This window comes from Lutra lutra, chromosome 7, assembly GCF_902655055.1.
Source record: "Lutra lutra chromosome 7, mLutLut1.2, whole genome shotgun sequence".
In the NCBI taxonomy this organism is placed as follows: Eukaryota; Metazoa; Chordata; class Mammalia; order Carnivora; family Mustelidae; genus Lutra; species Lutra lutra.
The window spans coordinates 113,869,137-113,896,068 of record NC_062284.1 but is presented as its reverse complement, the minus strand read 5'-3'; the positions used below and the strand labels follow the sequence as shown (position 1 = coordinate 113,896,068).

Below are 26,932 nucleotides of genomic sequence, written 5' to 3'. Positions count from 1 at the left end.
AGTGACAAAAAATGGGAACGGAAGTGTCTGGAAGGGCTCAAAGCGATACACCAGGGTGGGTAATCTTGTGACGAGGCCTGCGTTAGCTGGAAGGCGAGGCTGCGATTCCCAGACAGGGAGGCAGACTGCAGGTACAGCCTGTTCACCTCTGTCCCCTCACCCACCTTGACAGAGGGGTCAAGCCTGGGGTCCACGGGCCGCTGGCAGAGCTGGGATTTGTGTTTTCATGCCCTGCCTTCCCCTTCCTGATGCTGCCCTGAACTCTCCCCATAAACCTGCATCATGTAGAGAGGGTCTGCCCCAAAGAGGCCTGTGAACAGAACAGAGGAGTGCAAAAGAGGCACTTCTCTTTTGGGGAGGACTTCGGCTAGCAAGGTGGATTGAGAGGGCCCATGCCTTCTAACAGGAAACGGGGTAGCATTGGATAAAGGGCAAGGAAAACTAGAGAGGCCTGTGGGCGAGGCCAGCCTTCAGGGAAGCAGTCTGGGCCTTAAAGCCCAATGGGGCTAGAAGAGAGGAGGAAAAGGGAAGAAGTAGAAAGGAGGACTCTCCTCTGTCAGCCCACTGGTTTCCTCTCCACATTGAAACTAAACACCCAAACCCACTTAATGGAGCAGTTAAAGACAAATGTGACCACAACGAGCTGCCACTTTACACCCATTAGGACGGCTGTCCTCAAAAAACCAGAAAATAACAAGTGCTGGCAAGGGTGTGGGGAAATTGGAAGCCTTGTGCATTGCTGGCGGGAATGTAAAATGGTGCAGCTGCCGTGGAAAACAGCAAGGGTATTCCTCAGGAAATTAATATGGAATCACCATGTGATCTGGCAATTCTCCTGCATATAAATCCAAAAGAATGGAAATCAGAGACTCGAACAGATATTTGTATACCTATGTTCATAGCAGCAATGTTCACAATAACCAAAAGGTAGAAACGGGCGCCTGGGTGGCTTGGTGGGTTAAGCCTCTGCCTTTGGCCCAGGTCATGATCCCGGGGTCCTGGGATCGAGCCCCACGTCTGGCTCTCTGTTCAGCGGGGAGCCTGCTTCCCTTCCTCTCTCTCTGCCTGCCTCTCTGCCTACTTGTGATTTCTGTCTGTCAAATAAATGAATAAAATCTTTAAAAAAAAAAAGGTAGAAACAAACCATTAATGGACAGATGGATAAATCAAACGTGATCGATCGATCGATCACAAAGAATGAATATTATTCAGCTTTGAAAAGTGAAGGATATTCTGACACATGCTACTACATGGATGAACCTTGCCGACACTATGCTCAGTGAAATAAGCCAGTCGTGAAGGGACAAGTACCATATGATTCCCCTTGAAAGAGGTAACTGGAGTAGTCACATTCATAGAGACAGAAGGTAGAAGGGTGGTTGCCAGGGGCTGGGGGAGGAGGTGGGGAGTTAGTGTTCCGTGGGTACGGAATTTCAGTTTGGGATGATGAAGAAGTTTTGGAGATGGACAGTGGAGACAGTTGCACAATAGTGGGAAGGTGCTCAATGCCACTGAACTATACACTTAAAAATGGCTAACATGGTAAATGTTAGTATATGTTAACACACACACACACACACCACACCCAAGGACATATGTGATAGATTGCTTATAAAGATCTCAAAAATATGAGTGAGGTGGAGTTGTTTGAGAAGTGGAGGAGGAGATGGTGACCCCAGTGAGTGGGCCTGATGAGAAATCAGCTGGTAGCCTAGAAATGGAGGTGACTGGTGGGTCGGGACAGCCAGTTCTTCCATCTGATCACAGATAATTTAAGAAAAAAAAAAAGTCTAGGTTGTGTAGGAGACATTTGAGTAGAGTGGGTCAGAGGAAGCCAGTGGGACTTTTAAGTTTCTTGCCTTCCTTTCTCATGCCCACCTGGCCAAGATCAGGAATAGGGTGTAAAGTAATGACCAGGAAGTAGGGTCCGGAGTGGGAAGGTAACCAAAGAGAACGGTAGCAGCGGGTGTGGAACCGCCTGGAGCCTGGTCACAGTGGAGACTCGGGCTGGGCGTGGGTGGCCAGGAGGAGGGGCTCCCTCCCGCCCTCACCTGTCTCCCCTGTGTCGCAGCAGCCAGCCCCACTGGGCGCCATGGCGTCGGCCGAGCCACTGACCGCGCTGTCCCGCTGGTACCTGTACGCCATCCACGGCTACTTCTGCGAGGTGATGTTCACGGCCGCCTGGGAGTTCGTGGTGAACTTTAACTGGAAGTTCCCGGGAGTCACGAGCGTGTGGGCGCTCTTCATCTACGGCACGTCCATTCTCATCGTGGAGCGCATGTACCTGCGCCTGCGGGGCCGCTGCCCGCTGCTGCTGCGCTGCCTCATCTACACGCTCTGGACCTACCTGTGGGAGTTCACCACCGGCCTCATCCTGCGCCAGTTCAACGCCTGCCCCTGGGACTATTCCCAGTTCGACTTTGACTTCATGGGCCTCATCACCCTGGAGTACGCCGTGCCCTGGTTCTGCGGGGCCCTCATCATGGAGCAATTCATCATCCGCAACACCCTCCGCCTCCGGTTTGACAAGGACGCCGAGCCCGGGGAGCCCGGGGGCCCCCTGGCCCTGGCCAACGGCCACGTCAAGACAGACTGAATGGGGCTGGTGGGCGGGGCCCGGGGCGCTCTCACGGACGCGGGGGACAGAGGTACCAAGCTGGTGGGGTTACATCTTCTGAACAGCACAAGCCCTGGCTGGGGCCCTGCCTCAGCCCCCTAGGGCACACACGACATTGGCCTCTCTCCAGCACCCTCCGCTGGGGGCCCGGTGAGGTGTGGGGGACGGGTGTGGAGGGAGTGGAGGGACTCTGGGAAGGGTCTGGGTCTCTGCGCCCAGCTCAGAGGCTGGTGGCAGGAGGCCTGTGGCTAAGCAGCGGCTGGAACCCCCCGGGGTGACTTTGGAAGCAGCAGGCCCTGTCCTGGCTAAGGGGCTCTGAGAATGGGACAGAAGGTGGGAGGCAAGGCCTGAGGAGGCGTTGGGCTACTGCCAGGCCTCCTCCCTCTCACCTGGTTTAGGTAGGCTTTGGCTGGTTCCATTTGGCAATATTCAGGTGCTTGCTTGCAACCAATACCTCCCCGGGGGCCTGCTGAGCTGCGGCCTGACGAGAGACTGGGCGGCCAGGAGGCTGCTTAGCAGCAGTGCCGGTGTGCAAGGGCTGGAGGCCTTCCCTTGGCTCCTCTCCCCTCCCCCAGGGCTCCACCCCTCCCTTGGCCTTCTGGGGGCCCCCCTGGTGCTGGATTCCCACCAACCTTGGGCTTTTGGAGGTTTCAATCCCTGTGTGTTCGGTGGTGTTTCCCCCTTTTCTCTCTTATTTTCTAGGCCTTTACCACTAGCGGCCCCTTTATCCATGTCAGTCACCACACCCACCCCCTTCCCCAACTCCCTGGCCAACACAGCAGCTGCCAGACTTAGAGCCCTGAGAGCGACCTTCCCTCCATTGTGTCTGCTGCCTGAAGACTGGGAAGTCATCCTTTTACACCTCCCCACCTGTCTGATGGGCTGTGGCAGCGCCCCCTCCCCACAGAGGCCCAGCTGAAATGGAATGATGCCCTCCCCAACACACAGGCCAAGATGCACCCCGCCCCCCAGATCCACAATGGGGACCTAGAGACAAATCAGTTTAGGGGAGTTGGGGGGTAGGGGAGAAGGCATTTCTCTTTTCAAGTCAGAGTTGATAGAGCTCTCTAGGGGATGGCGGAGCAGGCATCCAGGGTTGGAGACCCATGCAGGGTGAGTGAGAGAGAAAAAGGAAACAGCCTTTGTGCTTTGGGAGGGTCTTCAGAGCATCCTTAGTGGGAAGGGATCAGCTGGTCCCGCCATGGCACCAGCCCTGCAGCAAAACCTCCTCAGGGCCACCCCGTCCCACCCCTCCCAGGCAAGACCGACCCTTTGAGCTTACCCCTTAAGCAGTATTGACCCTGCCATGCTCACAGGCGTTGTCATCTTGGTTGCCCCCCTTCCTCTGTGACGGGTCCATTGCTGGCAGTGGACAGGTGAAATCCTCACTCCAGCCCACTTCTGGCTCTGCCCCCACTCCCTGAGGGGAGAGGCCCATCAGAACGCAGCCTATGCCATGGTACATGGTCTTGTCTTGACCACACGAGGACTCTTAGATAGAAATTAGCCTTTCCCTTTTTACAGATCATTAAAAAATGACAATACCACCTGTGGATAGAATCTCCTCTTCCTCACTCTGCTGCTCTACCGAGACTGTGCGGACAGCCCCAGCCAGGGTGTGAGCCAGGGCTGGGGGGCTGGGGGACTGGGTAGGATTGGGAGAAAGGCTGGGAGACTCTGCCTTTGATAGGATTGTTTTGTGCGGTTGACCCTGTCCAGCACAGGATGAAGGGCATCTCTCAGCCTCTGTGTCCGGGCCAGGCTCCTCAAATCCAGCGGTGAACATTCTCCAGAGGCCAGACCTACCTTCGATTTTACTGTGGCCCCAATTCCAGAGCTCTGGGGTACCCAGGGATTCAGGTTTCCAACTACCGGTGGAAGGGTTTCCAGAAGAAAAGCATCATCTGGATTCCCTGTCCTGTCTGCAGAATTATTTCCTTGGCCCTGTCCTGTAACTCTGTGCTAACTCAGTTTTCTGGACCCCAATACCATTTCAGGCCCCTCAGGTGGGCCCCTAGACCGTACCACCCGCCTTTGACCTCCCCTCCCATGACCAAATCGGGGATTGGCTTCTTGATGTCTGCCGGCACAGGGTCTCAGTGATTCTCAGCCACAGCAAGCCCCTGTATGGCCCATCAGGTGTGGCCACTCCAGATGCTGCCCCATGGACATTTCCTGGCACCATCTTTTCTCTGGGCCCTACAGATTCCCAGGGATAGGAGGTCCTGCGGTAACCTGGTATGTGCAGAGCGCTGTTTTTCTGCTTCATCCAGGTGTCTCATGGCTCCTGCTGTCCCTCATAGGGCATAGAGTCCCCAGCAAAGAGAGGCAACAATCCAGGGCTTAAGCTCAGGGTCGGTGGGCTCAGAATTCACCCGGGTAGCCCAGACTTCAACTCTGCTTTCTTGGGTATCTTCAGGGCCCTCATCCCTTAGTGCCCGGGCACCCCAGCTCTGCCAAGCAGTGGGGCTGCTGGCAGGAAGAGTCTGCTGACTCTTTGTGACCCTCTGGTGTCCTGGGTTTCTCTCCACTGGACATGGCAGCATTTCTGAGTTACTTCGGATTGTCGTATATAAGGCTATTGCCTTAGAGCTGCCCTGCATGGTTGAACCGCTTCTGAGGTCTGCTAGGCACCCTGTCCCTTGTGCCCTGTCCCCTCTGTTGCCAGTAAGTCACAATGGCCTATGCTTATCTACAGCAATAATATATAGGGAGTGCCCATGAAATCCTCTTGTCCTAGTCCCTCACTCTCTGCATGGGTCTCCTCCTTGGGGAGGCAGTGCTGAGTAGGTCAGTTCCTGAGAACCTGCATTTATGAAGCTCTGGGCCGTGCAGACGTCATCATGGGGGATGGAGAGAGGAGAGATGCCCGGCCCCCAAGCTATGGCTAAGGCAGTGAGGGTACCTTCCACCCTGAGACCACCCCAGACCCGGAGGAGCTACAGGTCCCAGCTCTCCCACTTCAAAGTGGGCAGGACTGTCTCCCAACTGCAGCTCCTCAGGATACGTGACTGGTTTGTGCGCCCATTGCCTGCTCTGTCTCCATCGGTCTCTCTGTCTCTTCCTTTTCACATTTGTGCACATCAAATATACTGGTGTTTGTGTTCCAGGACTGGCTCTGATTCATCTCTGTTTCTTCTATTTTGGAGCCCCTTTCCTAGGGCAGCTGGAGGCCAAGCCCTTCACACTATGTTGTGCTGCTGTCCTAAACCAAGAGGACTGCTGGGGGGAGCCACCTCGTGGGGAGGGCAAGTGGGACTCCCTGACAGTCCTTCTCACCATCTCTGCCCTGACCCTCCTGGGTAACCAGAATTCTCCCCCTAACCTCCCACTTCTCACCAGTAACATGATCTGGTCCATAATTTTGCTTTGGTCCTAGGCTACAAAGCAGATGGGGAGGCCTGGGCAGTTATCCAAGTTGGCTGCATTGGCTCAGGAGATGAGCTCCTCTAGAAACAGACCAGCCACGACCTGGGGGGGGGGGGGGTCTCACGAGTCAGGAGGGGCCAAGAAAGGAGGCTGAGCGTACTCCAGAGAGCTGAGCCACCAGAGCCCCTTACTTTTCATTACATCAAAGGTGATGCTTTGAAGAAACAGAGCTCTGCACTCCTCCCTGGCAACATTCCCAGAGAGGTGCTTTTGGGGGGAATAATCCCTCCCTACTTTGTGTACCTCTGCTCTGTCTACTGTCCCTTGTCTTCCTCAACCCCCACCATGTTCCTGCCTACTTTCCTACTTCCAGCAAGAGAACGTAGAGCTCAGAAATTGTTTGGTCAGTTCAACTCAACCCAAATGGCTTGGTCCCCACTGCCACAGCCACTGCTTTCTGGATGGAGCAGGTAGTGTTATTCTGAGTCATTAGGAAGGGCCTCTTCCTTCCCCCACTCACTTGAATGTATTCATTTCTTTCACTGAATCCTTTTCCCCTTATAAAAACAAGCAAGCATAAAGACCCGACAACAATTTACATGTTAGTATAAACAAATATATAAGGCTATTGCCTTAGAGCAGGTTTTTAGAGCAAAAGGCAAGCATCATGAAACAGGGTCTACCTTATGAAGCTCTAGAGAAAAGGCAAGAGGTAGGGCTCAGAACAAGAAATCTGAGGGGACCCAAAACCTTTCTTAACTGGCCAATGACTTCTGTACTCTACTCAAAGGATGCTTTCCTTTCTTGATATTTTCCTTCACCTCCTCTGCTCCACCTTCATTCATTCCAAAGGGACCTTCTGAAGACAGTGCCTTGAGGCAAGTGCCCCAAGAGAGCTAATGCCAAGGACCTGGGCCGCATCTTCTGACATTTGCCCAGCCTTCACAAGGGCCTAATATTTAATTACTAACAATGAGTGAATGACCATAACCTTGCCTTTCCTTCTGGGGTGCCCATCTCAGAAGGGTAGCTTGGTCCACACCCCTGGTGCTACTGAGGATGGCTGGATAGCCTGTGTATGGTTAGCAGGGAAGCAGGTACAGGGAAAGAGAGCAACTGATTGATGACACTCCAAGTTAGAGGGACTGGTCCCAATAATTTTAACAACAGCTGTGGTACTGACTACTGGGACTGCAACTGGGCACGGCACTGAGTGCGTACACAAGATCTCAAATGTTCTCCCACTTGAGATGAGTACTGTTTTTCACCTTTTCAGCAGAGGAAATCTGGTGGCAACCAGTCCGCAACATGGATTTACCACATTTCTCTCCAAATTGCTTTTTCGTTTTCGTGTAAGAAGGTGACACTTTGCGGGGGGATTTGTGAAGAGCCAGGTGTCTCTTTCTACTTTGATGGGATTCTGGGCATCATTAGAGTCCAGCCCATCTGAATGCTATTCAGAAAGAAATTAATCTTCAGGAGGAAGAGAGTTGTGGGGGGGGAGTTGGGGTTACAAGGAAGGAGGTATAGGGTGCCATCTTAACCAACTAAGAAAAATTGGCAAGGATCCCTCTTACGGAGGGAGGGTTGTAAAATTTTGGCCTCTGGCAGCCCTGGGTTTAGGATTGACATCTTCTTCCCCTCCCACATATGGCTTTATTTTTGCCCTTGACCTTTTCCCTTTGATTCTATTTCTTTCTCTTAAGATGAAGCCTGAACCCTGAGCTGTTGGCGCTCTCAGAGGGTTTGAAATGACCAGATGAAATCTTTCTCCTTCTGAAAACTCAGGGGCCCCTGAGAATTGGCCTGTTTCATTCAGATTCTTTTTTTTTTTAAAGATTTTAATTTATTTATTTGAGAGAGAGAGAGAGAGCATGAGAAGTGGACTCCCTGTTGAGCAGAGATCCCAGTGTGGGATTCAATTCCGAGACTCCAGGGTCATGACCTGAGCTGAAGGCAGTTGCTTAACCAACTGAGCCAACCAGGCGCCCTTCATTCAGATTCTTACGGGACACCTACAGTAAGCCAGGGGTAGTCATGGGGGGTGTTTATAGCTAAGTGGAGAGAAAGACACTGAATGGGCACTCATAGAGATGGTGACGTTATTGCAGTGTTGCTTAGCCCTCCAGAAGAGAAACTTATAACAGAGGAAGCTGGCTCTTCTACAGGGATAGGTGTGATTCCCCAGGGAGGAAGGGAGGACACACACACACACACACACACACACGCATGCATGCACACACGCACGTGTGCGCACAGTGCAGACCTTCAGGTCAAGTACTGGCGTTTTCAGAGGTGGGCTGGCTGCTGCTTATGTCTGGAAATGCAGACGTTGACTGTGCTTCGATGGGTACAGTGCAGAAGAAGGCTAGCACATGGTGGGTATGTTTAGGAACGCTTCATGAATGAAGCGTTGGCCCCATGAAGCCCACCGTAAAGACCAGACTGACCATTCCAGAGTCCCACAGACCCCTTTGGGAAACCTGAAGCTACAAATCCTATTTGAACAATGACCCTTCCTGCCATATCTGTGCTCACCCCCATTGAGCAACTCACTGTCCTACCCCCTTTTGCCAAACCCTTAGTCTCCACAGAGCGCTGCCAGCTTCTTTCTCAGGGTCTTTGGCACTTGGCAGCGCCAAGTGGAGTTGACCCAACTCCACTGACTCGTCCACTGCTTCATTCTGGTGATTCATTTCTTGGTGTGGCTAAGATGTCCTTTCAGGGCCAAGCGCTACAGACGAGGGTCCACTGAAAGGCTGGTCTGGCTCCATGCTTCTGTCACAATCGTACCTTCCAGATCAGAAAGGAAGTCTTCTGATTTATGAGGGTCCACCCGTCGGGAAGGGTCCTGAGGCTGAATCTTCTTAGTTGGAGGATGGAGTGTATTAATTTCCTAGGGCTGCTGTAACAGATTGCCATACACTGGGGGGCTTCAAACAACACATATGTGTTCTCTCATGGTTCAGAAGTCAGAAATCTAAAATTGAGGTGTCAACAGGGCTTTCCCTCTGGAGAGTCTAGGGGAGAATCTTTCTTCTCCTCCTCCAGCTTTGGGCACTGTTGGTGCATCTTGGCTTCCCAGCTTTGTGGTGGCCTCACACCAGCTCCCGGCCAAAGGGGCTGCTCCTCTCCTGTCTGGGTCTTCTCCTTTTCTGCCTCTTCTATAGACACTTCTCACCAGCTTTCGTGCCCATCTCAGTAATCGAGGGTGATCTCGTCTCAAACCCCTTAGCTCAATTACATCCTCAAAGACCCTTTTTCCAAATAAGGGCACGTTCACATGGTTCCAGGGGTTTGAATGTGATTAAACCTTTTGGGGGGTGGGTGGGAGAGGCACCATTCAACCTACTATAGGGATTAAGGGGGGAGATGTCCACAGAAGCCCTGGCCTCCTGTACCGATTAAGAGCAAGAAGGAGGATAGTGGGGGGTAATCTGGGGGAGAACGCAAGGATTTAGATGGAGGAGGAGCTCGTCATCCCAGAACACATCCAGCTGCTGTGGTTTTTCAGTTCCGACGCAGATCTGACCATTTCCCTCCCTACTCCAGACTCTTCAATGATCTGCCATTATCTTTAGTATCCAGCTCTCTGCCTCCTCCAGGCTTATACAACCCTCTGTGGTTTGGCCTCATTCCTCACCTCCCCCTCAGTCCTGCGCAATCTGGAGAGAACAGTGTGTCATTTCCCCGCAGCAGCCCCTGCTCCAACGGGTGCCGGGTGCCGCTCTCGCTGGAGCCCTCCCACCGCTCTCGCGGCCGCCAGCACGCCCTCCATCCACCGCAGCTCTCTGGGCTTCAGTCCGGCCAGCTCTGGGTGGGAGCGGTCTCCCTGGAAACTCTCCGTGTGACAGCCTGCCCGCGGCCGTGGATGCGGCGGATTTCACGTGTCCATCCACCCTACTGGGCGCCAGGTCCTGCGCTAGGCCCCCCGCGCAGCAGCGAACAAGGCAGACTCATCTCTGCCCTCCCCGCGTGATGCCTTCCCCTGCGTTACGGAGCACTGAGAACCCTGATGGGCTGGCGGAGGGGAGAAGGAATGAACTGGAGTTAGGGGCCGGCAGCTGTTTCTGTGTCTGATGTAGCAGGAGGTGGGGTGAAGAGCGGCCTCCAGGGAGAAAGGAAGCCAGGTTGAGGCTGGGAACGCAGAGAGGGCAGGGTCCCTGAGGGTGTGTGTGAGCTCCCCGGGGTCGGGGTGGGGGGACGATGGAGTTCACGGGAAGCCAGGCTGGGATCGTGAAATGTCTTGTGAACCAAGGCAGGGAGAGACAGATGATGGACAAGAAAATAACCGGTTGTAATACACTGAAACAAAGGGGTAGGCAAATGAACAGGCAGCTCCTTTAGACTGGGAGGCCTGAGAGGTCTCAGGGAAGAGAGGACACCTGGCTTGAAATCTGGATGATGAGGAGGGTCAGCCTGTGGAGAACGGGAAGACGTCATGTGGAGGAGACTGCTGGTCTGAAGGGCCAAAGTGGGAATGAGTTCAGATAGTCTGAGGAACAGATAAAACACAGCCCCACTGTGTCTGGGGCTTGGTGAGGAAGGGGTAAGGAGTACAGGACAGGGACGGGATCAGAGTGTGGAGGCCCCTGGAGGCCTTGTCACTGGGAAGGGGATGGGGAAGAGACATGGAGAGAGTTCTTAAGGATGGAGAATTGTGGGACCTGGCCTAGTCCCCTCCTGGAAACCCCTTATGAGGGACAGGACCAGGCAGGGGAGGACTGCAGGCAGAGCCTGGGGTCCCTCATATCCTTAGCATGTGTTCTGTCCTCCTAGAGGCTGGGGCATGGATTAAGTAAAAGGATTAACTGAAAGGTGGGTCTGTTTGGTTTCTGCCAACCCTTCTCTCTGTTACATAAGCCTTCCTGCCTTGGGGAACAGTGCACAAGGCCAGGTCCTGCCGGGCTCTACAAACTAAACCAAGCTCTCTCTCCTCACCATACCCTCGCCTTGCCTTGCCATCTCTGACCTAGAGGCCCTCCTGGAAAGTACCTGGAAGCTCAGGCCGCCATCCTTCCCGCAGACCTTGGAGTCTCCAGGCTCTGACAGTATCAGGACACCCCCGAGTAGGGCAGTGGTGGGGAACCCACACAGGTGAGAATCAGACAGACTTAAGTCGAACTGTGGCTCTGCCACTTAAGATCTGTAGGACTTCTGAGGAGAAGCTGAGCCCTTCTGGGATCCAGCTCAGTGGATGTAGTTCAAATTTAGTCAGTTTAGTTTAATTCACTGGAATTACGTCCCAGCCTCCCCTCTAAGACTGAGTGTACAAGCAAGCACGTTGAAGGCTTGGAGTGACCAGAGAAGGCGTTAGATTCCTGCCCAGGGTGGCAAACATTTTATATGGAATATTAGGCATCACTGTTATTAAAAGTTTTGTGGTGAGCAGTGGGTGGGCGCCTGGGTGGCTCGGTCATTGGAGCATCTGACTCTTGATTTCGGTTCACATCATGATCTCAGGGTAGGAGACAGAGCCCCACGGCAGGCTTAGTGGGGAGTCTTCTTGGGATTCTCTCTCTCCCTTGCCTCTCCCCAGTTTGCGGATGCTGTCTCTCCCTAAAATAAATATATAAATCTTTAAAAATAAGAAATAATAATAATAAAAGATTTCTGGGCATTGCCTCTAGGGGATTTTTCACGGGTCAACTCTGGCCCACTACCCTGCTGGTCGTAGGGTGACCAGCCATCCTGGTTTGTCTGGGACTAGGGGGTTACCTATATGGGACTTTCTGTGCCCAAACTGGGAAAGGCTGGTGCATATTGGGGCCAGCTGGTAAGCCTAGCTGGTAGGAGTTTAAAACCTCCCACCATTTGGGTTTCTTTTGTTTTCTCAGCATGTTTTTGGCCTTTCCTTCAACCCCTTGAGATGTTTCTCCCAGTGTTCCAGTGAACTCCTTTTCCATTTATGTTAGTCAGATGATTCCATTGCTTGTAACCAACTCCTCCCCTACGCTCTGCACAGGAGTGAGAATCTTCTGCAGGTGGATAATCCGATTCCTGCTACACACCTGAATTCTTTTAAACATCTGACTGTCACCTCCCCCTTCCTAACCTTCACGAGATCCTGCTCAGGCCTTGAACTAATACCCCCTGTCTTGTTCCCGCCCCACCTCTAGGAGACCTTGCCTCTTATGGTCTTGGCTTGGTAGCCCTACACCTGTTTTTGATTCTGAGGTTGACTGCTGAGCCCTGGAGGAAGCTCTGACCCGGGAGCACCCCAACCTAAGCCCTTCTCTCATAAACTCCAAAGCACCCAGAAGTGCAGATCATGACCTCCCACATTTTGTAGATACCCCGGGATTCAGTTCTAATCCAAATGGGATTAATCTGATTTAGGAGCTGTCTTTTTCTGCAGTAGGGTCCTTGGGAGTGCTTTAAAGGTAGGCAGTCTGCCAACCACCTCTGGGTGGACAGTCAAGGACATCTAGTGCCTACTGCCTCCTCGGCTTGTCCACAGGCAGCTCCCTGAGACAGTCTCTCCCAGCCAAGGATCAAAGCAGGGGGTAGAACCTTGTCTGGACTTCTTTGACACCAAAAAAGCAAGCCTCTTCCTTGGATTGCTTTAGAAATTAAAATGCAATGACATGAGGTGTGATTTTGCTGACTTTCACCCCAGAGTCTTAGGCCTGTTGACCAGCAGGACCAGATGGTGCCTTTTGCAGGAATATCTTCTCATTTCCACCTTTGTGTAGGCCCTGAACATCCTAAGAAACAACTTATTTTCTTCCTCTGATGGACATATCTGTGCATCAGATATATTTTTCGTATATTCTTCCTTTCTGTGACTCTGTTAAAGGCACTTGACATCCAATCCTAGCTTATGTTTCATGTCCTTGAGATGACAGCTGAACTTGTTGCACAGAAGGAAGAAGGCGAGGGGAAGGGAAAGGGAAGGGGGAAGACAGGAAATGGAAGGAGCTCTACGTTCATAACTCTATTTTGCCACCAGCCCCTTTGTCTTCTACACTCTGTGTTGCCCTGATAATTCCTGATTGTCTGATGAAAGATGCAACATCCCAGGCTTTGAAATCATCAGACCTGATTTCAAATCCCAGGTCCCTGGCTTACGTGGGCGTGTTATGTAACCTAAGCCTCAGTTTCTTCATCTAAAAAGGGGGCTAATACTAGTCCAAACCTTCCACGATTGTGGAGATCAGATGAGACAATGTTTGACAAGTTTTGGCATGCACTCAGTGTCCAATATTAGAAGAAATATTCTCCTTTGTTATCTCACAAGTCAAAAGCAAGCAGATGTCACTCCAGCAAGCATTTCTGGACTTCTGCTGATCTATTCATGGCGGCCAAAATCATGGGCTTTGAATGTTTTTGATCTGAACTGGCCCACTTATTTCTAATAGGCAAATTCCTTCATCTCTAGACACACAAGTTTTCTCATCTGTAAAATAGGAATGATAAAACTTATTCTGTAGAATTGTTGTGAAGGTTAAGTTAAATAAAATAATATGTTTAACGTGCTTGATACGGGTCCATGATTCCTTATTCAAAACCCATGGGATTTGGCAAAGCTTTTTGGATTTCAGAAAAATAGAAACATTTATATGCTGTATATTTTGTAGCTTCTGGGCCTTACTTCATGAGACAGGGCAAGTATAAAATTCCCACTTGACAGATAACAAACGGAAGATCAGGAATAGTGAACTGTTCAAATCACATTGTTCAGGGATGCCTGAGTGGTTCAGTTGTTAAGTGTCTGCCTTTGGCTCAGGTCATGATCCCAGGGTCCTAGGATCCAGCCCTGCATCAGGCTCCCTGCTCAGCGGAGAGCCTGCTTCTCCCTCTCCCTGCCACTCCCTCTGCTTGTGTTCTCTCTGTGTGTGTGTCAAATAAATAAATAAAACCTTAAAAAACAAAAAGATCATATCATCCATAGTTGACAGCATGAGGATCCCTAGGTCATCTGAGTCCTAGGGACTCTCCCCATTACACGACACAGTGTGACAGACCCGACCCTACTACTCTTCTCTTTCCTTAATGAACTTTAACTGCCCCCTCCAACACAAAGGGCCTACCAAGTGGTCAAGTTTTCTTCTCATCTTTCTAAAGGTATGCATGTATATTTCTCCATTCTTTTCATATTCTGCCTTCTTTGCTTTGGTACCTGGTATACATTTCTCTGTGGGATACCATATCATCACTTTTAAAAACTAGAGTCTTCCAGAATCATAATATACCACAGATAGCTTAGCTATCTCCCTATCACTGAGTATTTGCATGTTTCCAGTTTTACGCTGCTCTAAAATAATGCACAGTCACTCACTTTAAACTTTGCCTTGGGGATGAACAAGCACTAGGATCTGAAAACACCTGTCCCCCGAGCCCCTGGCTGGCTGGCAGCCTTTGGGAGATTGTATTTCCAGGCACTTCCACTATGTACTTGTTGTTCCCAATCAACTAATCAATTAGGGTTGATTGAGTGCCTGTGTGGGGAACAGGGTGCTCTTTCGTGCTTGGAGGAAGGTCAGAAGCATAAATACAGAAGCATGGGAGTCTCTGAAGTGTGTGGGTATGTGTAACCGAGCAGGTGTTTCAGCTTCAAACCAAGCTGGGTTTGCGTCCGGCCAGTGAGGTCTTCTAAGCAGAACCGGTCAAGATGGACACCAACGTGTGACATCAGTGGTAAAGAGCAAGAACTTTAAATAGATCTCTGATCTATCCTCTCGCCCGTCAAGGGTGTTGGTTCTGTTCAGGAAGAAGGTGCTAAAAATGAAATAGTGAGTAGGGAAAACAAGGTCAGGGGCTCCACGAAGCCTTCCCTAATTCATCAAGTTTTACTTTCAGACTCTTAAGGGTGAGGGTGAACCATTAAAAATCAAAATAAAGTACCACTCCCTGACTCCCCTTGGTGGGGCTCAGCAAAGGGGTAAATCAGACCTGGTTGCTGGTTTTTACCTTGCTTCCCCTTAAGCAAATTACTTACCCTCTCTCTGCCTCACTTGCCCATCCATCAGAAGAGAAGGACAGTGATGCTCTCATGGGACTCACAGGACTGGAACAAGGATTGCTTGAGATCCTGACAAGTGTTTTAGAAAGGACAAAACATTGTCCAAATGATCTGAGGGAGGCTGGGGACCCCATCCCATTCAAGCACCCAGCACAGTGTGGGTCTGGCACATAGTAGGAGCTCAATAAACATCGGTGGTGTGTACAAGGGAATTGGCAAATATTACCATGAGCCCTTAAAGGGCAGAGAACCGGACATCACTCTGTCACCTCAGGGCCTAAGGGGGCAGCTCCCTCCCCTCGTCCTGCACCCCTATATCCATCCTCCCAAGAGCAGTCCCCCTCCTGTCATCCCTGGGTCTACTATAAGGAGTCCTACGTTCAGGGAAGGCAAGATTCAAAGCCTAAAGTTTACCCCCACTGGGGGAGCAGAGGCAAGCACTGACCTCAGCCCATCTCCTCAGGTTTCAAGGGCTACAGGACTCACTGTCACAAGGAACTGGCCAGCTCAGCCCTCATTTCCCGCTCCTGGCTGCTGAGGCAGGGGAATGTCAGGCCATTGTGTCAGCAGCCAACAAAAACCCTCTGGCCAGTGGAGGACACCTGGCACCAGACAACAGCTGTGCCCTGATCTACCTCTAGCTGGGGCCTCAGGTGCTCCATCATCTCCTAGCCCAGACAGCCTGCCCCTTGGACATTTGGCATTGACAGTAGAGACCCTTCCCCTGGTTGGTCTGTGCTAGAGAGCCCGTTCAAGGTGACTCAAGACCAGGCCACAGGCTGGACTTTCTCAAGGAGTTCTCCTGTATTTCTTTTTCTTTTTTTCTTTCTAAAACATTTTATTTATTCACTTGACAGAGAGAGACACAGCTAGAGAGGAAACACAAGCAGGGGGAGTGAGAGAGGGAGAAGCAGGCTTCCCGCCAAGCAAGGGGCCCAATGTGGGGCTCGATTCCAGGACCTGGGGCTCGTGACCTGAGCCGAAGGCAGATGCTCAATGACTGAGCCACCCAGACACCCCATTTCCTGTATTTCTTGAGTCAATGCCATCCTTCTCATTGTGATATCCAAGAGGACAGGATGAGCTATGAAGGTCTGGGGCTGTGGGGTTGTGACAAGGAGTCACTTTCCAAAGCCTGATTCCTTCCTTCCTTTCTTCCTTCCTCCCTTCTTCCCTCCCTCTATTCCTTTTTTTCTTCTTTTTTTTTAAGATTTTGTTTATTTGACAGAGAGAGACACAGCAAGAGAGGGAACACAAGCAGGGGGAGTGGGAGAGGGAGAAGCAGGCTCCCCGCTGAGCAGGGAGCCCGACACGGGGCTCAAACCCCAGACCCCGAGATCACGAGCCACCCAGGGACCCCTCTTCCTTCTTTTTTAAAAGATTTATTTACTTGACAGAGAGAGAGCATAAACAGCAGAAGGGGAACAGTAGAGGGAGAGGGAGAAGGAAGCCCCCTGCTGAGCAGGCAGCCTGATGTGGGGCTCGATCCAAGGACCCTGGGATCATGACCTGAGCTGAAGGCAGGCACCTAATAACTGAGCCATCCAGGCACGCCCAAAGCCTGATTTCTGTCCTCATGCCTTTGTCTCTTCACTTGCTTTCCACCCAAATACGAAGTCCAGAGGGCAGGGCACGTGGTGAACTCTTTGCTGCTTTCTCATCCCAGTGCTGAGAACAGTGTCTGCCCCAAAACAGGTGCTTCATTAATATTTGTGAGTGGAGGAGTAAACAAGTGAAATTTTTGCAATGTGTACTATAATAAATGAGAGTTATTATAAAGAAGTGATTATTATAATTAACTTTAAAAAGAAGCCACAGGGGCACCTGGGTGGCTCAGTGGGTTAAGCCTCTGCTTAACCAGGGGTCCTGGGATCGAGCCCCACATCTGGCTCGAGATGCAGGGGAGCCCCCTCTCTCTCTGCCTGCCTCTCTGCCTACTTGTGATCTCTCTCTCTCTCTCTCAAATAAATAAATACAATTTAAAAAAATAAATAAATAAATAAAAAGAAGTCGTAATTTCCATCATCTTTCAGAATTAACATACATACTGTCCTGCCTTACTCATTGCTTATATGTTCATGCACTCATTCAGCTGTTCATTTAACCTTGTGTTTGATCTGCAGCGGCTGGGAACTGAATAGTCATATAATGTAGTCAGGGCTATAAAATGGGGGTACAAAGTTCTAGGGGTGTCTCTTATGGGGAGATTGGACCTAGCCAGGGAGGTCAGTGGAAGCGATCTGGGGAAATCCCATTTGAACCAAGAGCTAAACAAAGAAAGTCATTAACTGGGAGCCACAGACTACTGTAGGAAGAGGGATGCCATGTGAAAGGCCCAGTGGTGGCAGGGAATGTGCTGGGAGGAGGAACTGAGGGTTGGCTGGGAAGTAAGGAGCGAGGGAATAACCTTGGACATGCTCAGTGGGTGTCCTGGGCCAGGGCGGGGTGTCCTGTAGGAGATGCCCCTCCTCCAGGAGACCATTGCCAACCCTCCAGTCCTAGGTCAGGGCCCACCTTTGGATTCCCATGGGACTCAGGGCTTCCCTCATTGTTGAACTTGTCGAAGTCTACTTTAACAATCTGTTTTCTTCCTTTTTGGCCTCCTCATCTCTGGTTATTCATCTATTGCCACCAGGACCTAGCGCAGTGCCTAGGATGGTATCCCCATTAGTGTTCGATGAATGGATCACGAGCCCATTGGACAGGTAGTTGAATTTCTGTGCACTCAGGAAGCCCCTGCTGAGCCCAGTGCTGCAAACAGGAGAGAGGGGACAGTGGAGGAGAAGGGAGCCAGAAGGCTGGGAAAGAGAAAGGTCAGGGGATGCGATGCAGTTAGTGTTACATGAAGGAAAGAAGGATTTAGAACACCAGCCTTAGTAGGAGGGAGGGATGACAGTTTCAAGGAAGATTTATTTACCCAATGCTGAAAAGAAATTTCAACAGGTGAAGTTGCATGAGTTTACATGGATGCCAAAGGACATCTGGTACTTAACAGATTCTCATGTATTATGTGCCAACCGCTGTTCTCAGGGTTTTGCAACTATTAGGCCATTTTGATCCTCATAATGATTGCATGAAGCACTTAACTATGACTATGTCTGTTTTATAGGTGGGAAAACTGAGGAGCGAAGAGCCCTCCTCCCCCGCACCCCCAGGCCAAGTAGCCAGGAAGTGACAGAGCCAAGCTCCGAACCCAGGCACTTTGACCTGGAAGTCAGGCTCTTATGCCCACCTCATGTCGCTCTGAAGCCCTTGCTCTGCTGCTGGTATATCTGATGATCTGGTATCTTTTCAAAGATCCTCCTGAGATGGAGGCATGATTTTTTTTTTTTTTTAAGATTTTATTTATTTATTTGACAGACAGAGATCACAAGCAGGCAGAGAGGCAGGCAGAGAGAGAGGAGGAAGCAGGCTCCCTGCTGAGCAGAGAGCCCGATATGGGGCTCGATCCCAGGACTCTGAGATCATGACCTGAGCCGAAGGCAGTGGCTTAACCCACTGAGCCACCCAGGTGCCCCTGGAGGCATGATTCTTTCCCATTTTGCGGAGAAGCAAACTGAGGCTCAATGACACGAATTTACCAAAGGTCTGCCAGCGGGTAAGTGGCGGGATCTGTAATGACAGACACCCTTATTGCCTCTCTTATGCCCTCACTGCTCTCGGCTGAGCTCTACACCTGGCTCATCTTCTGTGGCACTCCCTTGGCAGCTTGGGAGCCTCAGCCAAGGCCTGGCAGATGGCCGTGCCCGTGCACATGGCTGACTCAGCAGCCCCTCCTCTCCTCCCCGACTTCCCATCCTACCACTGAGCCTCTGACCCACCATTGCAGAGTCAGGGACATCACCCCAACCTGGCACGGGATTAGGAACAGTTAAATCCATCAGCAACTTTTGGGCAAAAAAAATAGGTGCAGTTGAAATCTATTTATACTACCCCGATGGGCAGGATGGCGTCAGCCAGATCTAGGGAAGGTGGGTAAGGATTCAGCAAGTCAGCGTCCCAGGGCCCTGCAAGGCCAAAGTGAGACATTCCCGGCAGGGCTCGGAGCCTCCAGCAGACTTGCTGTCTCACCAGTTGGCTGCCAGGGTACTCTTCCTAGTGCTGCCTACCCCTGCTCTCTTGCTTCATCTCTCAGGGGCTTGCTTTGTTCAGTGGTACACAGGCTCGTGGCGCAGCTGAAACCAGGAAAAGGGCAGCTGGGCCCAATCCAGGCTCTTTGACACAGAGTCCTAGGGCCAAGCTGATGCCCAGGCCCATTATCCTGCAACTTGTGGTTATCTTTCACCTCGGTAACTGGACTCAAAAGATATCTGATGCAGGCTTCACTACTCCATTCCTCTTCCTAAGGTGATAGGTCACTGTGACAGTCTGTGCCTCAGTTTCCCCATGTGTGAGAACAGAAACTTCTCAAGCTTCTAGCACATATGGGCTTGACTGAGTTATGTCCCTGAGATAATTGAAAAGATTTCCTTTTGTGGGCTGAGGGAGGGGCCAGGAGACACTCCATTTTCAGGATCATGCAGATCTCGGTTCAAGCCCTGAATGTGCCTCTTCCTGTCTATACGACCTGTGAGCCCTGGAAATCCAATCCTCAAAAACAGTCCTGTGAGGTAGACGCTATCTCTAGTTACATGCGTTTGTTTGTTTGTTTTTAAGTAGGCAGTACACCCAGCACAGAGCCTAGTGTGGGGCTTGAACTCAGGACCCTGAGATCAGCACCTGAGCTGAGATCAAGAGTCAGATGCTTAACTGACTGAGCCACCCAAGCGCCTCTCTAGTTACATCTTATAATTGAGAAACTGGGTACAGAGAGCCCAAGGTCACAGAGCTGGTAGGTAGCAGAGTCAGGGGGTCTAGCTCTGGTCTGTGCTCACCGCCCTGCTTCCTGTGAGACCTGAAGAGTGCAATTCTGATCCTGGCCCTGCCAGCAGCTTAAATCACATGGTTGCTTGGGCCTCATCCGTAAAATGAGGGGAGAAGACCCCTGATTCTACACAGTGTAGCACTATCTTAGCTCTAAGTTGTTTCTGAGAGTGTGTCGTCTCTGCCCATCACCCCACAAGTGGCTGGGACCATTGCGGACAGATCTCTTCTCCTTGCCCCCTCACCCCAACTGCCATACCCTGCCTCCTAGCCTTGGCTTCAGGATCAGCAGCCGGGGTAGTGAAAGAGCATCCCTCTAGGGTCTCCTGGGTGTCCAGTGGGTACTGCGAGAAGGAGGTGGGCTTCTGGACTGTGTGGACCACGCTGATATGTTGTGTCTTCCCCCACATCAAAGTTTGCTTGGCTTCTTAGTCACACTCGTGACCAATTTAAAGTACTTCTGAGAATCTCAGTACTGGAGGGGAATGGGCAGCAAGGACAGAATGCCATCACGTCCTCTTCAGCAGCTCTGAGCCTGCTGGCTGGTGTGCCCTCGTAATGACCCTTCAGCCTCACCTAGGGCTCCAGCTAGGGCTAGGAGAGTCTGAGCCCCTCCTGGCTGGCCCAAACAGAAGTTCTTCCTGAAGTTGGCTGCAGTGTGACTTTTCTGTCATGTCCACATTCTGGGGCTAATCCTTCTTTGGAGGACTGCAGGGTCCCTCTCATGGGACAGTGTTTTACCAACTTGCAGAGAGTTCTGGTGTCCCTGTTAACTCTTCTCTTTTCAAGATTAAACATCCTCATGTCGTTTCATTCTACCTCCTTAGGTCAGAGTTCTTTTTTTTTTTTTTTTTAAAGATTTTATTTATTTATTTGACGGAGAGAAATCACAAGTAAGCAGAGAGGCAGGCAGAGAGAGAGAGGAGGAAGCAGGCTCCCTGCAGAGCAGTAAACCCGATGTGGGGCTCGAACCCAGGACCTGGGATCATGACCTGAGCCGAAGGCAGAGGCTTAACCCACTGAGCCACCCAGGCGCCCCTAGGTCAGAGTTCTTTGAGGCTTTTTCCCTCACTACTCTCCTCTCTCTTTTCCCAATCTGTCCTAACAGATTTTCCAGGAATCTCAGCTCGGGATCCCTTTCAAAATACTATTCTCAGAGCATAAGACTCCAGTGCCTGGTAGGCGGAGGTATTATATATGGTTTATCTTTGCCATTTTTTCTCTCCAGCCCTCCAACTCCCCAGGCTTTCTTCTGGAAACAGTGCCCCGGAAAACTCCATTCACATCGTCCTCGTAGGGCCTGCCTTGTTCGCTATGACTCCACCCCCAAGGCCAGCTGATTGGCCAAGAGGTTGGCACTATATTTAAGCTGCTCCAATCAACTCATTTCTTGGGATCTGGGGGATCTGAGTGCCTCTCTGGCGACTAAAACTATGAGATACAAAATTCAGCAGGTCGGCAGCTACATTATCAGGACAGAGTAGTCTATGCCGCAGAAATGAATCAATCCCGAGATGTTAGTGGCTTAATCCAATGAAAATGTATTTCCTGGGGCCCCTGGGTGGCTCAGTGGGTTAAAGCCTCTGCTTTCCGCTCAGGTCATGATCCCAGGGTCCTGAGATCGAGCCCCGCATTGGGCTCTCTGCTCAGCAAGGAGCCTGCTTTCCTTCCTCTCTCTCTGCCTGCCTCTCTGCCTACCTGTGATCTCTGTCAAATAAATTAAAAAATAATAATAAAAAAAATTAAAAAAAGAAAATGTATTTCCTTTCCATGCAAAGTCTAATGGGGGCTGGGTACTTCTCCTGGGAAGCTCTTCTTCAAGTGGTGATTCAGGGATCCAAGATCCTTCTGTCTTGCAGCTCTATCCTTAAAAGTCTTTCACTTTCAGCTGCAAAGATGGGGATGAAAGGAATAGAGGGATGGGGGACGTTAGAGAAGTCCTGTCTGCTCTGAATGGCTTCTGCCTGAAAGGGATGCCTATCACTCCGCACCCCTGCCTCCTTCTCCAGTCAGGTTTCAGACTGAAGTGTCACTTAATTAACTGCAGGGGAGAGGGAGAGGTCATCTTTCTATGTGCTGAGGGAGAAGAGACAAAACCAAGATTGATGAAAACTGTCAAACTTGGGAGAGGACACTTGCTGTCACTATGTTTCTTGGCTGTGTGCAGAAAGCTGGTCTGTACTGAGAGAAGCAGTCACAGGCAGGAGAGGGGAGAGATGGGGAGAAAGTTCCTGATTAGACTGCTCTGGATGGTCATTGCTTTCTCTAAGTTCTTGTTTGCTGTGCGAAACACCACCACGGCCTCCCTCTAGGACATTCCTCTCATGCTGAGCTACTCTTGGATGACTCTTGGTCACATACATCTAAAGGAGACTAGTTATCTAATACATCTCTGTCTTCACATTATAATGCTATTGATGGAGACTAAATGATCACACACTTTCTTTTTTGAATCTTTTCACTTGAGCTGTTATAAATTCAAATCTCCCCATCTGGACTTCCTTGTCTAATTCAAGTGACTTCTGACAGCAATATTTTAGACACTGTGGACCATACAATCCCGGTGCAACTATGCAATGTTGTAACAACATAATTGTAACGTTGAAAGCAGCCACAGGTAGTAGATAAATAAGTGAAGGTGGCTGTGTTCCAATAAATCTGATCTTACAAAAATGACTGCAGTTTGGATTTGACACACAGGCCATGGTTTACCAACCCCTGGTCTAGTTGGTCTTTTTAGATCTGAGTTTGGGATTCTCATTTCTCCCTGCTAAACATAATCTTGTTAGCTTCAACCCATCTTGCACGTCAGCAGACATATTTTTGGATCCTGACTCTACCATCAGCCTAGCAGCTCTCCCTCCCTGCTCTGTGTCATGTGCATATCAAATGAGCTTTCAGTGTCTTAATGGTTCATCAGACTAGCAGGCCCTTGAAAACGTAATGAGTGGTGACCGTGCTGCTCCTCCTGAGAAAGGTTACACTGGGAAGCTGGGACCCAAAGGGTAAGATGCTTGACAGCACTCCCTTCTAATTACTCCGTTCACTGCCCCTGCTGCCCTGGGGCCAGCACCCTATCTGATTCTCTGATTTCATGGAGGGCGTCTGGCTCAGGGTTGGGGTCGGAGTAATTTGGGGCTATTTTCTTTTCTGAAGAATTCCTTTATTCAACACTCATTGAGATTCAATGGGATAAACCCCATGTCTATCCTTTCCCTGTGTCCTCCTATAATCTCTGGACATCTTCCATAGGTTAGAGCCATGGATCCCAATCTTATTGCTGGGGGAAATTTAACAAATCATCAAGTCCAGTACCCTTTGTCTTACAGAAGAGAAAACAGATGTGAAGACCAAGATGGGAAAAATTTGCCCAAAGACAAAGAGGGCATCTGTGGGAGAGGCAGTCTGGCACCTGGGGTCCTTCTTCCTCCTTCCACATCTTTCCAGAAGGAACTGCCTCCAGTGAGCTTCTAGGCCATGAAGCTCCAGGAGCCATCCTCTGATACCAGTCCAGTGGATGGAGACTACAATGCCTCTATCTGGGCCTCCCAGATTGCCATCAGAATAAAAAAGAAGATTGAGGACACCTGGGTGGCTCAGTGGGTTAAAGACTCTGCCTTCGGCTCAGGTCATGATCCCAGGGTCCTGGGATGGAGCCCCGCATCGGGCTCTCTGCTCAGCAGGGAGTCTGCTTCCACCTCTCTCTCTCTCTCTGCCTGCCTCTCTGCCTACTTGTGGTCTCTGTCTGTCAAATAAATAAATAAAATCTTTTAAAAAAAATTTAAAAAGAAGATTGAGTTTTTCCTGGGATGTTCTGGTTTGGGGACTATATCTCTCATCAGCTTGGCTCTAAAAACCAAGAGGACTATGCATTAGTTGTAAGCAAAGTAAAGTCCATGAGCTGCTTTGTAAATTGTCTTCCTTAAACCCAGCTGATGATGTTTCCTTATGAATTGTAATTTCTATATGCATGGCTTTTTTCTGACTTCCATGTGTGTTTTTTTCCCAACACCAAATACGTGCTGTTTTTCCACATCCATTCTCCAGTTCTGTGTCACCACCTACGTGTCTATAATTCAATTCAATTCAACTCAATTCAATTTGATTCAATTCTGACACTATCTACCTGGAGTTAGCATCAGATCCCACAAGCTAAAGGACTTGGTCCTATAAACTGTCCCCACTTTAAATATCAGCTGCAGGTGGAGTCCCCAGATGACCCTTGCTTTTGCCTGACCAATTATAAATTCAGAGGTTTCCATGACTCCCCACAAGTTCGATAATTTACTGGACTGACTCATTGAATTAAAAACAGTGCTTGACTTATGACTACCATTTCATTATAAATGATACAACTTGAGACCAGCCAAATGGGAGAGATACACAGAGCAAAGGATGAGGTTGGGGTTGGGGGTGGAGCTTTTGTGCCCTTTCAGGGTACATCACTCACTGAACACTTTGATGTGTTTACCAACCTGGAAGTTCTCAGAATCTCATCATTCTAGAGTTTTTATAACTAAATCTCCAGTCCCCCTTCTATTCTTAAAAGTTTGGGAGGTGGGGCTGAAAATTCCCACCCTCTAGTCATGGTTTGGTCTTTCCGGCAATCAGCCCCCATCCTGAGGTGAGCTGGAGACTCTGCCCTGAGTCAGGTCATCGGCATAAACTCAGGTGTGTTCAGAAGGGTCATGCTGAATGGCAACAGGCGTTTCTACCAGTGAATTGCAAAGGTTTTAGGAGCTTTGTGCCAGAAACCCTGGACAAAGTCCCCCCAAATATTTTTTTCATTATACCATATTATGCTATATAGTTCATAAACCAGCTGAGATGTTTATAGCTAGAGCCCTGAAAACACACTCTGGACACACATTTTATCACAATCACTTAAGAGGCCACCCTCCTTCCACAAAAGACAAGGATACTCCTTGTCTTAGTACCTATTTCTTTCTTCGGGATAAGAGGTTTGATTGGGGCCATGCCATGGTTATAATCCCATTTCTGACACAACGGGACTCCCTGCCACCCCCAGAACCTGGCCCTCTTCCCTTTGCCTGCGCCCAGCCATCTGCTTGGAATGTTCTTCTGGCCCTTCTTTCCCTGTCAGATTGCAAGTGAGTAAAATGGTCTTAGGGCACAGAATATTTGGTGGTGGTGGTAGGTCTTCTGTGACAGGGTGTTCCGAATGTACATTTGTTTCAGGTTTTTTTGTTTTTGTTTGTGAGAAGAAATCATTTTACACCATCACAGAACAAACTGTTGTACTTTTTGGCTCACAACTTACAGCGCTCATTTCATATGATTTTTCTTGGTTCTACACATTTGGGACCACCAAACAAATTCTTCCTTCTGGGAAGTTAGAAAGACACATGCCCACCTTCCCCTCTTCCCTGAGGCTACATTTGTGGTCGAACTGGTATTCATCCTTCCGCACCCCACTCAAGTGCTTCCTCCTCTGTGAAGACTTCCCGGTTCAACCAGGTAGAATTAAAATGGACCTGTGCATAGCACTTTGGGCTCTGTGCTCTAACAGCTTGTTTAGAAGGCTGTTTGCCTGCAAAGGCTGTGAGCATCCAGGTGTTTATCTCTGCCCTGAGGAGTATCTGACACATAGTGTGGGCTTACTAAATATTTTGTCCTGATCTTTTGGGGGAAGAGAAGTCAGCCTAATTAGATAAGAACCAGGACAGGACACAGAGGAAAACTGATGGTGGGAGCAGGGAAGGTGCTCCTTGATAGTTATCTTCTTTTCAGAGGAGAAGCTAGTACTCTCCTCTGCCCCATTCTGGTTTACTCAGCTTTCTACAGGGGTAGACCCACCTCACCCCTAGAAACACACATAGTTCTATTAATAAATAGAGCTCAAGGACAACAGCTCTTCTTCAAGGTGAGGGCAAGGCCACAGAAACACCATCCTGGTCAACCCACCAAACCAATGGGTAGACAATGGATCCCAGGCCAAAAGACTCCCAGTCCTCATGGGTGGGGAACCGTGGAGTGTTAGCAGGGTCACATTATGGCTTTCGTGGGACATAGGCACTTGAGCCTTTGTGGGCTCATTCCTCCATAAAAATACACTTAAAATTATATTTTATAACCCCATTGGCATAAAGAAATACATAATCCGGCCTTGACTCATTTTGTATGTATTCATTGTTATTATATTCATCTCCTGATTTTAAAAGAAATTAAAATTGAAACACTCTCATGGGTCCCTACAAGTATCATGGGACTGCATTCATTTGGGTTCTCCAGAGAAAAAGAACCAATAGGAGGTATATAGACACATAAAGAGATTTATTATCAGGAATTGGCTCATGTGGTATTGGAGGCTGAGAGGCCCCACAATCTGCAGTCAGCAAGGCGAAGACCCAGGAGAGCCTATGGTCTAAGTTCCAGTCCAAGTGTGCTATCAAAGGCAGGAGAAAATCAATGTGCCAGCTCAAAGAATCAGGCAGAGAGAGCAAATTCTCCCTTACTCTGCCTTTTTGTTCAATTAGCGCTTCCAACAGATTGTATGTGACCTACCCACATCGGGGAGGACAACCTGCTTTACGCGGATCTATGGATTCAAAAGTTCACCTCTGGGGCACCTGGGTGGCTCAGTGGGTTAAGCCTCTGCCTTCGGCTCGGGTTATGATCCCAGGGTCCTGGGATCGAGCCCCGCACCGGGCTCTCTGCTCAACGGGGAGCCTGCTTCCTCCTCTCTCTCTGCCTGTCTCTCTGCTTACTTGTGATCTCTGTCAAATAAATAAATAAAATATTTTTTAAAAAAGAGTTCACCTCATCCAGAAACATCTTCACAGACATTTCCAGGATAATGTTTAACCAAATATCTGGGCACCCAGCAGCCCAGTCATATTGACCCATAAAATTAACCATCACGAGTCCACTCCTCATCAACTTGGCATCCGTTTACATCTCCTTAAACCAAACTTATTCTCCAAATAAAGACAATAAAAAGGCTATAAATCTGCCTAACATGATACAACAATCTTGCAAACAACCAAAAATGCACTAATTCCTTCCCCAGAAGAGGAGGTAAACGCCTTTAAAGATGTTTCCTCTTCTTCCTGATATCCTATAACTTGATTACTATGATGTAAAATTAACAAATCTTA

The 26,932-nt window shown here is 49.8% G+C and overlaps 1 protein-coding gene across 18 annotated transcripts in view; it reads left to right on the top strand.

The window, feature by feature from the left end:
• Positions 1-5,727, top strand: part of TMEM229B (transmembrane protein 229B) — a 39,799-nt gene extending 34,072 nt beyond the window's left edge. For 11 of the 18 annotated variants that reach the window (XM_047737373.1, XM_047737372.1, XM_047737361.1 and 8 more), the window contains one exon: positions 2,075-5,727. In XM_047737373.1, coding sequence (XP_047593329.1) covers positions 2,093-2,596 — 504 coding nt within the window. In that variant the 5' untranslated portion in view covers positions 2,075-2,092 and the 3' untranslated portion in view covers positions 2,597-5,727. Of the gene's footprint in view, positions 1-2,071 lie in introns of all 18 variants that reach the window. The other 7 variants (XM_047737374.1, XM_047737378.1, XM_047737376.1 and 4 more) reach the window with 1 other exon arrangement.
• The last annotated feature ends 21,205 nt before the right edge of the window (positions 5,728-26,932 follow it).